Here is a 14321-nt window from a genome sequence, read left to right on the forward strand (position 1 = left end):
CTACGGAAAAGTTGAACAAATTCTATTTTTATGTCTTAATTTCATTTCTATTTACCTTCAGTATATGTGGTATGAATTAAAAATAACAATTTTTTACTTATTTTACAGATAGTTCAGCATTTTTTTATTTGTAAGGTTTTTCCCTTGCTTTTCTTGTTTTAAAACCAAGCAATTGAATTCCATTCACACTTCCAGTTTTTTATTTTATTGTTATGTAAATGGAACCTACTATGATTTCAATTGGGCACTTAGAACATGGCATTTGTTTAATCTTTCATTATGGGCGAGGGGATTCACTTGGTAAACTTATCCTATAACATCTATAGTCATAGAATCTTAAGAATACCTTTACTTTTCATTCTAGCTCTCAATGTTGAATTTTGTATACCCTCTCCCAATACATCATTCCAATTAAAATATGCTTTCTTTTAACCATATATCCTAAGTACCTATTTTTATTTGGCATTATTTATAACCTCACAAGTTCAATTTAACATATTATTTTCACTGCTATCTCAACCATCTCCAAATGAAAAGACACGAATGAATTTGGATTGGAGATTATTAATGAAATAAATTAGAAATTTAGTGTACAAAATAATACTTTTACATTAACCACTAATAGAAAATATAATTTATAAATTTTAAAAGGAACTAGTTGATGTGAATATGGGGTCACTATTGACTTCCTCTACATTTTTTGTATTGAGAAAATAAATTAATACTCATGCATAGCATAAATTACACAAAACTAGAAATATAAATGTTCACCAATCTTGAATCTATCCATGAAATTTGAAAACATCATCTGCATTGTTATCACATTGCAATCCTTTCAGTAGAGTATTCATTAAACCTCCACAATATGTCAATAGAAATACTTTAAAAGATATTTAAAAGTGGTAAAGAGTTTTTCTTATCATTGTCAATTGAGAAACTAATTTTATGTATGACCCTCTTGAAGAGATTACAGTTCCATTTACCCTATATATACTAATTTTATGTATGACCCTATTGAAGAGATTATATTTCCATTTACCCTATATATTCTTCTAAAATGTTAAATATTATATGCCCCCTTTTAAATCAAACCTATATATCCTCCATGGAGTACAAGCATCTTCATAATTAGAGCCACTTATGGCTGAACAAATCTATTTGTAAGCATAACATAAACACCATAAACAATTCCTCTGCATGCACTAATGGAAATCAAAAGAAAATAGGGACAATGAACTAAAGCTTCAAGATTCAAACTTTGATAATTTATGTAGTAACCCACCCCGAATCACAGTAACACAACTGATTTGTAAATCTGATTTTGTTTCTTTTTCTGATGTTTCTGATTTTTTTGGGTTTTTGAGTTTTTGCTGATGCTTGTAGATAAAATGAGAAATACAAGAGAGATAAACTGGAATTGAAAGTAAAGGAAAGTAAATTACAGCAGAGACAAATTGTTTTGATATTTATTTGCATATAATGGACCATTACATACCCGTACAACCCAAATACAGGTCTGATATAGATCTGAGGCAGCAAAATAGTCACCTAGCGATTGTAATGCCACCATAAATAGCCTCTCTAGCTTATGATCTGATGTTCAATCTATTTTTGAAGGTCTGAGACAGTTCCTTATGGGTCTGAAACCCTGTGCCCAGCTAAAGTCTTGCTGTAACTCCTCAAATTGGGATGCGGCAGGCTGAGATTGCTGATAAATATGAATGCTTGATGCTTAAACAACACTGATCTGCAATTTACTTCTTCAATTCTGCTCTCCACACTTATTGATCCACTGCTTCTTTCACCAATAAGCTGATAAATAAAGATTTGCCCTATAGAATACCCTTAGATGATCTCACACAACTGTAGGCATTCAAACTTCTGAGAGTGTACATTCTCAAAAGCTCTGATCTACTGCTGAAAACCCTGTTCAAGGCTCCAATACAAGCTGCTGCTGTAAAAAATGAATTCCATAATAATAAAAAATCTCAACCAAAACTCACTTGATTTCTCCTAGATTGAACTTCCTTGGGAGGCATCTTTTTGGTATATGCTTGAGTTGAAACCAAGTATATTCCCTTCATGAGAGAATTCAAACCATCCTAGGGAAGCCTTTTTAATTTTTGATTAAGTTGTTTTAAAGAGACAAAGTTATGTCTCTAGGCATCATGACTCTCAAGGGGGTCCACTTGGCCCCTTTTTATAATAACTTTATTGAAGCATTTTATTTAAATAAATGAAGATATTAAAGTTATTATTTAAATATTCAGATTTATTCCCTGAAATCACATCCAATCACCCCCAAACTGATATCTGATGGTGCCACTGGTACCTGAGGTGATGACTGGGCGTAGTGCTCCAACTGCCAGTCTCCCCTAAAAATTAGGTCCCCTATCCACTGTATTAGCCTACGGGGACTCCTATCAATAGGCTGAATCCGATAAAGTCCTCTACTTGTAGTCCTTTCTTGACTACAAAGCCTTCATCAATAAAATTATGTGTAACACCACTATCCACCATACACATGACTCTTTGTTCTTTGACAATTCCTTTTAACATTAAACGAAAAATATATAGGAACATCGAAAAGAAAAGAAAGTGTACCTTGTGCTAAATCAGCATGCTCCAATGGTGGTGGCTGCTCCTCATGTTCACTTTCCGAACTAGTATCTGCTATAACATCATCATTGTCGGAAGTGACCTCAATGTAATGTACTTTGCCTTTCCCAAGGCATTTGTAACCAAGCTCCCATGGTTCCTTACAAGTAAAACACAACTTCTTCCTACGCAACTCATTCCTCGTCTCAAAGTACAAATTAGGTGATGTAGACTTAGGCTGATTGGAAACCCTCTCATCTGATTTGTCATCTGATTTGAATACCTCTCATAATTTCTCTAGCTTCCCTTTCATCATTTGGTGGTGGACTATTATCCCTTCGGTCACTCTTGCTAGTTGATCCTGTCTCAAGATGTTGTTTTGCTGCTATAGCGGCCGATAAAGTGTCTTGTTTTGGATAAGGTTTAGGCCACTGAAATTGTTTCCTTTCTTCCCTAACAATATACCTTTGAGTTCTTCTCCAACCCACTAACATGCAAAGCTCCAAAATGACATGCAAACATCTAGGTAATCTCAAATCTAAAATGCAAAGTAAACCCACCTTCTAGAACTGATCAAAATTGCCAAGCAATCAAACCCACAAATTTGTACTGCTCGAAAATGGCATGCAAAAGAAACCCACTTCATAAAACTGATCTATCCTGTCATGCAACTATCTAGGCATGTTAATAAAAGACATGCTCTGATAGGAAACAACATGTAAGATCTTGGGTCACCTCCAAACTAACATGCAAAAGTGGCTAGCTCACATGCAACTAGAATCTCTGACATGCACTGACAAACCCAACACGCTGGCAAGAAAACCAGCTCTGATAGCACTGAAATATCCCAGCCTTGGATATTGCTTCAAATCTGATTTGGGTTTTCGTTTTTACTCATGTTTTGTTTCATCATAATGTAATATTGCGACATGCAAACATGCAGATTGAACATGCAAGATGAACAATATAGATTTTCAAGGAAATCAATCAATGAAATACAGAGAATCTAAATAAGCCAATGGTATTTTGTTGATATATAAATGTATTGCCATTTACAAACACATGTTGCTGTTACAAATCAGAAAATGCCTAATGCCATCAAGTAACACATACCCAAAATGCCTCCATACATAAAATAACAAACCCTCTGAAAATTTGCAAGATAGATCATCGAGTCTCCATGAAAACTGATCAATGATGACCAACTATGGATCCTGAGATAAAATCACCAAGTGGGCTGATCTAGGTTTCCATCCAAATAGCCAAAACCTCTAGGGTTTCCGTCCTAGGATCTGATGAACCTGCAAGCTAAAGCTCTCAAGGAAAAGTATCTTTGAAAATAACAACTCAAGAATGACTCCTCATTTCACCTTTTCCTCCTTTTATAATGCTTTTCTTTTTCGAAAGTAATACTTTATTTTATTTCTTTCCTTTTTTTTTTACTTTTCCCTCCAAAAGTGGCTTTACTTTTATAATTTGTCATTGACATTACATAAAGTCACTTTATAAAATAAAGTATGACCAACTCCTAATTAATTAAATATAAATAATCCCAAGGACTTAGGTCTATTTAACATTTAATTAATTAATTTATTCAATCTAATTAGCCCACGGGGATAAAATAGGCTAATAATCTCCTCTAGGCGATCTTTCAGAGAAAGGGGACATTACACAATGCACATGTTAAAGGGCATTGCTAACATAAAAAAAAACCTCAAACATGGCAAGCATTTATAAAATCGTGCCAAGATTATAAGGATTTTAAAATCAAATAAAGGTGCTCTTTTTTTGAGTCAAAGCTCCTCTCAAGCTCTAAACATGATTTTGGCAATGGCATTACCAATCTAAAAAAATTTGCCATTCTAAGTTGAGGCACTACTTTTCCTAAATTCACCTTTCTGATTTCAATGGTCCACGCTATTTTCTAAATGCCTTTGCTTAGCTTTGAAGAAAAATCACAAAAAAGTGGCACCCTTCTAATCATAGTCAGGTCTAAGTGCAAGAAAAACAAGACTTTAAAAGCTAAACAATACTTACATGAGAAAGTCATTCAGTCAAAATTCACCAACTAATTTACTTATGTTGTTTTTAGCAGAGGCAAGGCAATTGTTCTATTTTTGCAGGCTTAAGGACCATTTCCCAGCATCATGTTTGCAGAATTTTCAAGGCAACAAATGGTCTTAAAGACTTTCAACAACACCACTCTTCTATTCTATCATATTCTTCTTGCTCTGTTGTAGTTCACCTATCATTTCAAATTCTTTTACTTCTAAAGACTAAATTTTCCTTCTAAGAAATTTCCTTGTTCAGATTTTGTATTTTAGATTCTAGGATGGCGAAAGAAAGCTGAGTTGTTTACCATGGCATTGCATGAGGATGTATCCAAGCACAAAAAACTCATATCAAAACAGCTCATACCATGTTCAAGATACCCTTCCTGTCTATATTAATAATGTGAAGATGGAAGAAAGAGTTCAAGCAGAGAGCAATTTGTTCAGCAAGTTGGTGTTGGCAAGGTATTCATTAAATTTTTTAAGTTTCTATAGTTTTCTAGAAGCTCCAGAAGGTTTGCAAGTTTCTTCAAAATCAAAGTCATCCAAAGTCACTATACAAAAGCCATGTTATTCTTGTCCTTCTATTTATAGCCTAGAGTCAGTTATTTTTAGATAAACCATCTCTGATTCTCTTCTCGTGCAAAATTTGTAACCTCTAAGTGTTCATTTGCAATAGTTTTGCCATCATTATAACTGAAAATTGCATGGTTTTAGGTTTTAGTTTTAATCTTAGTGGATAGGATTTTGCAATAAAAATTACATTGTGTGCAATAAAGTTAGTAACTAGAGTAGAAGTAGTTGTTAGCTTTTTATTTATTTTCAAGTAAAAAAATCGTAAACATTATACATAAGTGTCATCCACGCTTAGTTTTTAGCATGTAGTTCACACACTTGTTGCTAAAATTGTCATTCACTGAGTATCATGATTATTACATAATTTATTATTCATTCAATAGTATTTAGTATGCCTATTTTGCTTCTAAATTACTATTTAAGTGTTCGCCCTCATGTATCATCGGTGTTTTTTAAAGTTTTTATAAGTTAAATATCACTAGACAATTACAAAAAGCTTTGTATTGCAATAGGTATTAGATCAATCTCTTGTAACTTTAAATGCAACTGCCATGTTTATTGTATGGGTTTAGGCCTATTCAATCCTTGAGTAATTGCATTGTTTAGACTCTACATTTAACTGAACAGTGCAAGCATGTAGTCATCAAATTTATTTTCACTCAAAAAGCATTTAAATCATTTGCCTTGAGTTGAAGTACTGCTCAACCTTTTTCCCTAGGTGAATCCAAAAAGACACAATTTAGATCATATTCAACATGAACATGAAATAGCCTAGAAAACCAGCACAAAGATTGTGAAGAGAAAATACATATTGTTCATGGTAGGTTAGTCTTTGTTTTACAAGGAACTTCCCCTTCTAATTCAAAGAGCAATTACCCCACAAGTACCCCACATTTGTTCTATTTTGCATTTCACTAAGAAGTGTAAATTAAAACATTAACAAAGGAAACGTAATATTTCCTTCACTCTTCTCAAAGGGAAGCTTCCTCTCACAACTTAAACAAAGATTCTACCTTACATGCTGTTCCATTTTGTGACACTTAAAAATAATTAAAACAATAACATACCTAAAAGTATTTCCCATTGTTATCAATAGTATGTTAAGGGAGAATAGGTCTTTAAAATATACTAGGTATTAACATCATAATGAATTTAATGCTTATTGTTTCCCAGTTGTAATGATGATGATAAATGATGTTGGATTGGCAATGTTCTATTTATTCTTGAGTTTTATGCATGGTCAAAACCTACGGGTAAAAAAAATTGAACCAGACATAAGGAAATCGGAATCTAATGCCCTTGTAGGTTTTCAAAAGTAGCTCCCATATGCAAAAATTGCATCTAACTTGGCCATGCTTAAAATAACAACTTTAACTTTCACCTTCAAAAAGAAACTGTAATTAAATCATGTAATGCAACTTCCAAATGAAATAATTTGAGAGTCAGACATGATTTCTTTTTAGTAAACATTATCTACAAAGCATTTCAATGACACTAAAAATACAATACTTATCAATTATAAATTTGCTTACCATATAAAAATTATCATTGTTGAATAGGGACAGTTCTTATCAATTGCACTGCTTTGTTTAGTCTGAATCCCAGTGTTGACACATCACAAATATTGTTTTACTAACAAGTAACTACTATAAGCATATGTATATGATGATTGAACCCTTCAACTAAATATCCTTGAGATTAAATTTTAGAATGAAAACACTTACAGTTTATAACAGGAAACTGTATAAAGTTATAAACATTTTAAACATGCAATATCTTTGGAATGTTTCTATTCTAACTTCTATTGCCCAATAGATATCAACTCAAAATATTAGGCTCGAGGTATTACTTGTGGCACATTGGCACCTACAATAGCTGTGATATCATCTCCTAAACTGTGTAGCACAAAGGCAAGCATTGCAGCTGTTGTACTTTTTCCTGCAAGCAATGATAGTTTATAATAAGATTTCAATTACTCACATTATTAATAACTGCAAATGCACGATCATTCTTTAGAGAACAGTATAGCATCAAAAATAAAAGAAGAATTGTAATTAAATTATTTTAAAAGGATATACTTAATAATACAATGCAATAAATTTTCTTCAAAGCATGCTATGAGCACAATTGCAACAATCAAATGAGTAGAAACACATTGCTGAATGCTGTAAACTTATTTCTATTATGTATAAAGAGAAAAAAGCGTGCACAATAAACCTTCAAGAAAAAAGAAGCTCAAATAGATGAAAGATGGAGAATAAAAGTTGTGGAAAATATTTTCAGTCATAGAAAACGAAAATTGTGACTATAAATCAAAGAAACAGGACTCAGATTCGGCTTGGACTCGGCAAGGGACTCGGCGTCAGACTCGGCTCCAGACTCGGCTAGACTCGGGAAAGTGAAAAACTCAAGAAATTTAGAGATTTTTAAAGATTTAAAACTTGTTTCAAACACCCTTTATTGAATACACCTTAAAGACACAAAAACATCATCAAACTCGGCTCATTTGATTACATACACAAGTATACATCAATCACATAAGCATAAACGCAAATTGTAGCTGAAGAAAATAACAAACATAGATATATAAATATTGTCAAATGTATACAATATTACAAAACTCATGGAATAAAAAATCCATGTCATCATATGATCATCATCAAATGTTTCATACAAATACCAAAGGTAAATAGTAAATACTAAATACAACTACAAGTGTACAAGCCTATGGCTCAGAGGGTCGTGCACCCTCTCGCCCTAGCCCCCTACGAAGGCGTTTAAAGTAGGTCCTGGATGATTCAGCAGCCATAGTCGCTCCCCGTGACACCATGCCATGCTCACCAACATCAAGAACAGTTGTGTCACTCTGAGTCTCGATATTTCCTGTATCTGCTCGTGCTCTCTGCTCCTCCTCTGCCATGGCTACAGCCTCAGCCTCTATATCTACCTGGTCGATCCAATCAATGTCATCATCACTAAAGACAGTTGTAGGAGTCCCAGGAGCTGTCTGATTCTCATTGGCCCACTCTGCTTCAAGATCAACCTCATCTAGAATGATAGGACAGATGTCAACTAATGCATTCTTTCTCATTCTCAGGCGGAGGTTGTAGTGAACAAAGACAAGATCATTCATCTTCTCCACAGAAAATCTATTGCGCCTCTTGGAGTTTATGTGCTCAAACATACTCCAATTGCGCTCACAACCTGATGCGCTGCCTGGTTGGCTCAAGATGCGAATGGCCAACTTCTGAATATTTGGTGTCATTGGGCCAAAAAAGCTCCACCAATGATCTGAGTTTAAAATGAGAAAAATAAATAAAATCAGTCTCACTCATGAACTCATTTAACAAGTTACAATATAGTATTGAATAAAACTAAAATTAAGCCTTACAATTTATTTTTACCTGGCATCATAGTTGTCCTACCGTCTTTGGTGACAGGACGAGAGAAGGTCTCCCCTTGTGCATCTGAGAACAACTGCAGCTCTGGAAAAAGGTTTATCTGAGAAGTACCAGCAGGTCTCATCTTCTCCATGATTGCGTATAGCCCATTAAGGACCTCCACATCAACCTTGAAAGAAGGGATAAATCGGAATGTCGGATTCAGTTAATAGGCTACCGCATGGATGGGCCTATGAAGCTGATGATGCCATCTCCTATCAATGATCTCCCAAATGGGACCATACTTGCTCTCATCTCCTCCATAGACGAATCTGATGGCCTCCTTTTCCCTATCCATGGCCTCATAGATATAGCCCATTGTGAGCTTATCTCCATCCACAACTCGTAACAAAACCACCAAGGGCTTAACAAACTGCAAAATTGAAAATATTGTGTAATTTAGAAAAATGAGCAAATAAGAGAATACATATAATAAGTTATAAAACATGAAGTTAAATTGTAGAATTTATAAAAAAATTACCTTCACTATCTCATCACAAGGGACCCAAAAGTCTTGCTCATCAAAAATGCAGTCTGCCATATCTTTCCCTGCAGGGGTGGTGGCATAGGATGAGGAAGACCACTCCTCACCAACAATCATACGTCTCAAGGCAGACTTAGACCTAAGCATGGACTGCAATGTGAGGAAGTTTGTGGCAAATCTTGTGATTCCTGGACGAGCTAACTCCTTTTGTTCTGTGTATTGTCTCATAAGAGCCAACAGCTATGAATGATTATATACAAATTTGCAGACATTTCTTGCCCTTTCTACACATCTCTTGAACCATGAGATTTTTCCAATATCCTCCAACATGAGGTCAATGCAATGAGCAGCACATGGAGTCCAAACTATAGATGGGTGCCTCTCCATCAATAGTCTACCTACAGCAACATAATTTGTTGCATTGTAAATTGTAATTAATGGAGGTACAAACTACAAGATAGTAATTAATTTGCAAACAAAATTAGTTTGTAATCAAAAGTTTACCCGCAGCAACATAATTTGTTGCATTGTTAGTCACCACCTGTACCACGTTCTCCTCACCCACATCTTCAATCACCTCCTCTATCTGCTCACATAGGTAGGTGGCATTCTTGCAATGGGCGGAGGCATCAATGGACTTGATGAAAACGGTGTCCCCTGAAATAAAAAAAAAGCTAGGTCAATGATCATTCAATAAACCATTAGATAAAAAATAAAAAATTAAAGACTATATGAAACTAAAATTAATCAATCACCTGCAGAAGAAACAAGAAAATTAAGGAGAGTTCTATTTCTCCTGTCCGTCCAACCATCAGTCATGATGGTGCAACCTTTAGTGCTCCATATCTGGCGTTGTTCATCTAAATCCTTCGTCACATCATCCACCATTTGAGACAAAATGGGTCCCCTCAAATCACTCTCACTAGGGGCTTTGAACCCCGCCCCGCATATGGTAAGGGCATCAACCATTTCTTGCCAATAAGGAGACCTATCGCAAAGAAACTCAATGAGATAAGTTAAGTATAAAAATTAAAACAATCAAAGTTATCAAACATAAAAGTTAATAAAACATTCACCTGGCTACAAAGAATGGAATACAGCTGTAGCTCCAAAACCTACCAACTGCCATTTTAGCAGCATCATGGACCTCCTTGTTCCAACCCATGCCCTCAAGCGACGGCTGGGACCCAAGAGTAGTGTGAGGCACAAAGAAGGAATCCAACCTAGATTTACGAATCCTAGGTCCAATGCTAACACTCCCACTACAACTACTAGTGCTAGGAGCATGAGAAGTGGCGGTGGCACTGCCACTTATAGAAGCAGAAGTAGAAGTGGAAGCACCAGCAGTAGCAAACTGAGTGGGACGATATGGAGGTAAGGAAGAAGGGCCTCCAACACAACCTACCTGTGTCCCTCTTCCTAAAATTGTCTCTCTCCCAATGGCCGCTCGATCCTCCTTTAGTTTCTTTTTCCTTTCAATTTCTTCAACCATTACATAACATTCACATACGGCCTCAGGGACTGCCTTTAGGCATGGTTCGACATCATATCCACGCACACCAGCAATATGGTATTTCAGCCTATATATACCTCCATGGAATATTGTTTTGCAAAACACACATTTTGTTTGCCCCTTTCCTTGCCCTAGAAAATCCTCATGATATTTCCCTGCAAGGTCCTTTCTAATGGGGGGTCTAAAAGCTGAAGTAGACATTTTAGGATAGTTTTGTGAAACTTGAAGTTGAGGCAAATAATAAAGTGAAGTTTGCTGCAATAAAACATTACAAATACAAAATAAAATTAATACATATTACATACATTCAAAAAAACTAAAGTAGGGTTTGTCAGACCCTACTTTTAAAAAAAAGAAATTTACAAACCCTACATAGTACAACACTACAACTACATACTACATGCTACATACAAACATACAAAAGATTTTGAAAGAAAATGTAAAACTTTCAAAATAAATGAATAGAAAATCGAATTTTTGCATACAAGAAACAAACTAATCTTCAAAAAAACAATCTTACCTCTTACAACAAGCTTGAAATGAGCTCCAAAGTCTTCCTATCCAACTCTTGATGCACCAAATCCAAACACAATGCAGCTCCAATGTGAAAAATTGAAGAAAACTTGAGCTTCCTCCTTGCTGGTTTTTCTTCTATGCAACCTTGTTTTTCTTCCCAACTCACTTTACTCCTTTTTTTGCAAGTGAATGAAATGAAAGTCACTTTTAGAGATAGAAGATAATTAACAAAAAAAAACGGAATTAAAAAAACATTGCAAAGTAAAGAAAAAATTGTCTTTTACTTTTGGCCCACGCCGGCCAAGTCTAGTGAGTTTACTCGCCGAGCATGACTCGCCGAGTCCAAGCGAGTCCCGTTTCTATGCTATAAATAGACTGTAACAGAACAAGCAGGGAATTGTGAGAGTTGGTAACTTAACTTAGGGGAGAAACTTTGCATCAACTACTTGTTCCCCTTTGTGTCTTTAGTTTCATCTTGAACAATGCTAACATGGTAGATTTTTACCCTAAAGCCCTTAGTGCCTCATATTTATTGCCTCAATCAAAATTTATGTTTTACTTGACAATAACTGAAGACACATAAAAATTCTGCTGATTTGTTCCCCAATTTGCACTCTTTTTCAAGTGTTTTAGTTTAATCCTTTAGGGTTTCTTGGTGGGGCGTTACAAAACCTATCCACTCCAACTCAGAAATAACGTACTAATGATGCCAAGAAACCAGAGAAAATGTCAAAAAAACTGCAAAATATTCCAAGCATAAGGGGGGAAGGTGATTTTTTCCCTAACACGCACGTTCGTACAATTGTACAACCAAGTAATGATCCATACGGCCATCATTATGACACCAAAAATCTAAAAAAAAACCCTGAGACAAAGTCTCCCATTTTGATGTTTGGTAGTTATTTTTAGGGTTCTCGAGCCTTCTAAGCACGACAGCAAGGTCAGATTTGGCCCAAAGTGCTCAGAAAATTCAGCTACCTCCTAATTTTGCAACTGAAACCCTTGTTTCAAATCCTTATAAATTTGCAAATGGTATCAAAATTTAACAAAACAAAAGCCAAATCTGACTTTCTCAAACACCCTAGTTCCAACCGCAAGGTCAATGAAACCCCAAAATGCACCTCACAAGATCTCCATGCCATATGATCACTCTCCAATCCAAGAAGATGTTTGTAGCCCCAGAGCTCTAATACCATATAGGAGTTGATAGGTGACTCCCCAAGATCCCTACAAGAACAAAATAGCTTCCACAAGAGAGTATGGCTAGATAACTTGCATAACAATGCATAAATTGATAATGGTTGAATATGAATACAAATGTAGGTAAACCTTGCTTATATGGGCAACAGCATGAGGTAGTAGTACACAAGATCTTGACATTAGTCTTAATCCTATGTGATGAGACAACTACCCTTGATACAAACATTAAATGCATGATGCAATATTAAATGACCTAGATGTTTAAAGTAAATAATGAGACATGGCCCCATTATAACTAACCTCCAGAAATGGCACCTAGGATAACTAACTTGGGATGATACAACCTAACTTAAATACAAGCCAGGGCCTAAGTAAACATAACATGTGAAAGGTTCTGACTATTCAACTAGTTAAGATATAAACACATTCACACCAACACATATGACGATGCAAGTATTTCACCAACATGCTTGTCAAATAGCACAATCATAAGTGATTCACACCTCTCAATAAAACATGAAACATGTTCAGTTTGGTATGGTTTCTTATAGACACAACCATAAAAATGTCGGCGAAGGTGATGGCCTAGCAGCAGAACATTTCCCCAAGTCCCCATGTCTCAAAATGCCCCTATCCCGGAAACACAACGCTTTTTGGGGGAAACACATCCTTGTGGAACACTAGTATTAACTAATCTACCAACCGTGAACCTCAAGAATGGGATAACCTCAAGAGAGATCCTAGATTATCACAAGAGTTCTATAACCACTCTTCTATAGAATGTTTTTACTTCTTTTGACTCAAATAATAAACAAGGTAACTAAAGTGAAACAAGCTTAGAAAATGCCTCTAAAGCGAGTATCATATCCCAATTGAAGCATAAATAAAATTAAAATTGTAAGGGTCAAGTGGTGATGAGTACCATGTGAACCACTAACAGCAATGACATTGTATTTTTGTGTTATCTTTGCTAGCCAAGCATCTCTTTTATATCTGAAATAAAAATAAGAAACTAATTAAGTCAACAAGTTCCAAAAGGTAATCATGTTTTCAGCTAACTTCATAATAAAAGTTTAGCAGTCATTTATGACACAAGAATCAATTGATAAAAATTAGTATAACAACCTCACTCAATAATGCCATTATCAATTCAACAAGAGAATGATTTTATAAATGATCTAATACAATATAAAAAAATGAAAAGAGCTTACGCAAGGGAGTATCTAACTACCATTTCTGTCCATGGTATATACAAAATGTTATTGCAGGTGAAAAGAATGTACAGATGAAGCTACTATAATGAAAATTTTAAAATAAATGAGTAAGATAAATAAAATAAGAAAATAATATAAGAATCTAGTGCAATTGTCGTGTGTAATAGTTGATTGAAACTAGTTAAAGGGCTTAAGTTATGATAGTAAAGTCTCAAAATAAGAAATAATAGATATGAGAACACTTCTGATTTATCAGACTGTTAGAAAACAAGAAACCAAAGCAAGGTAAAAGATTAAAAAGCCTAGCATAGTAAAGTCTCAAAATAAGAAATAATAGATATGAGAACACTTTTGATTTATCAGACTGTTAGAAAACAAGAAACCAAAGCAAGGGAAAAGATTAAAAAAGCCTAGCACTTAGCATTGTCCAATCAAGAAGGAAAAAGAGAATTTTGACTTGAATTGAACATGATATACCATAATACAAGATTACTAGAAGGAAAAACTTACTCATGAGTTTTGTAGCCTGATTTTTAAACTATCAAAGTATTTTGAATTTTATTTTTGCTGAAATTGAGCACAAACTCAATCACAAAGACTTTGATTATGAATAAGCGATTTGATAAATTCAAATATTCACACAACTCCACAGAGATGTATTTAAAGCTGCATCTAAAAAAAGTATGTCTTAGCAAAAAACTGTTAAAAACTAAACCTATCAAATAAGTT

At 34.8% G+C, this 14321-nt stretch overlaps 2 protein-coding genes across 12 annotated transcripts in view; both read right to left on the reverse strand.

The window, feature by feature from the left end:
- Nucleotides 1-14321, reverse strand: part of LOC131051716 (uncharacterized) — a 221039-nt gene that overhangs the window by 165463 nt on the left and 41255 nt on the right. For all 11 annotated transcript variants that reach the window (XR_009372572.1, XR_009107185.2, XR_009372571.1 and 8 more), the window contains exons 3-4: nt 13301-13371; nt 7075-7163 (exon numbers count right to left, since the gene is read on the reverse strand). Coding sequence is in view for 5 of the 11 variants with exons in the window: in XM_059221352.1 (XP_059077335.1) it covers nt 7075-7163; nt 13301-13371 (160 nt within the window). In the remaining 6 variants the exon portion in view is untranslated. The remainder of the gene's footprint in view (nt 1-7074; nt 7164-13300; nt 13372-14321) is intronic.
- Nucleotides 7707-10127, reverse strand: LOC131876326 (uncharacterized). The gene is made up of 4 exons (XM_059221353.1): nt 9905-10127; nt 9147-9806; nt 8630-9038; nt 7707-8516 (listed from the first exon to the last, which is right to left on the reverse strand). The coding sequence occupies exons 3-4, from the start codon at nt 8757-8759 to the stop codon at nt 7951-7953; spliced, it is 696 nt and encodes a 231-aa protein (XP_059077336.1). The 5' UTR covers nt 8760-9038; nt 9147-9806; nt 9905-10127; the 3' UTR covers nt 7707-7950.

This window comes from Cryptomeria japonica, chromosome 5, assembly GCF_030272615.1.
Source record: "Cryptomeria japonica chromosome 5, Sugi_1.0, whole genome shotgun sequence".
Taxonomy (NCBI): Eukaryota; Viridiplantae; Streptophyta; class Pinopsida; order Cupressales; family Cupressaceae; genus Cryptomeria; species Cryptomeria japonica.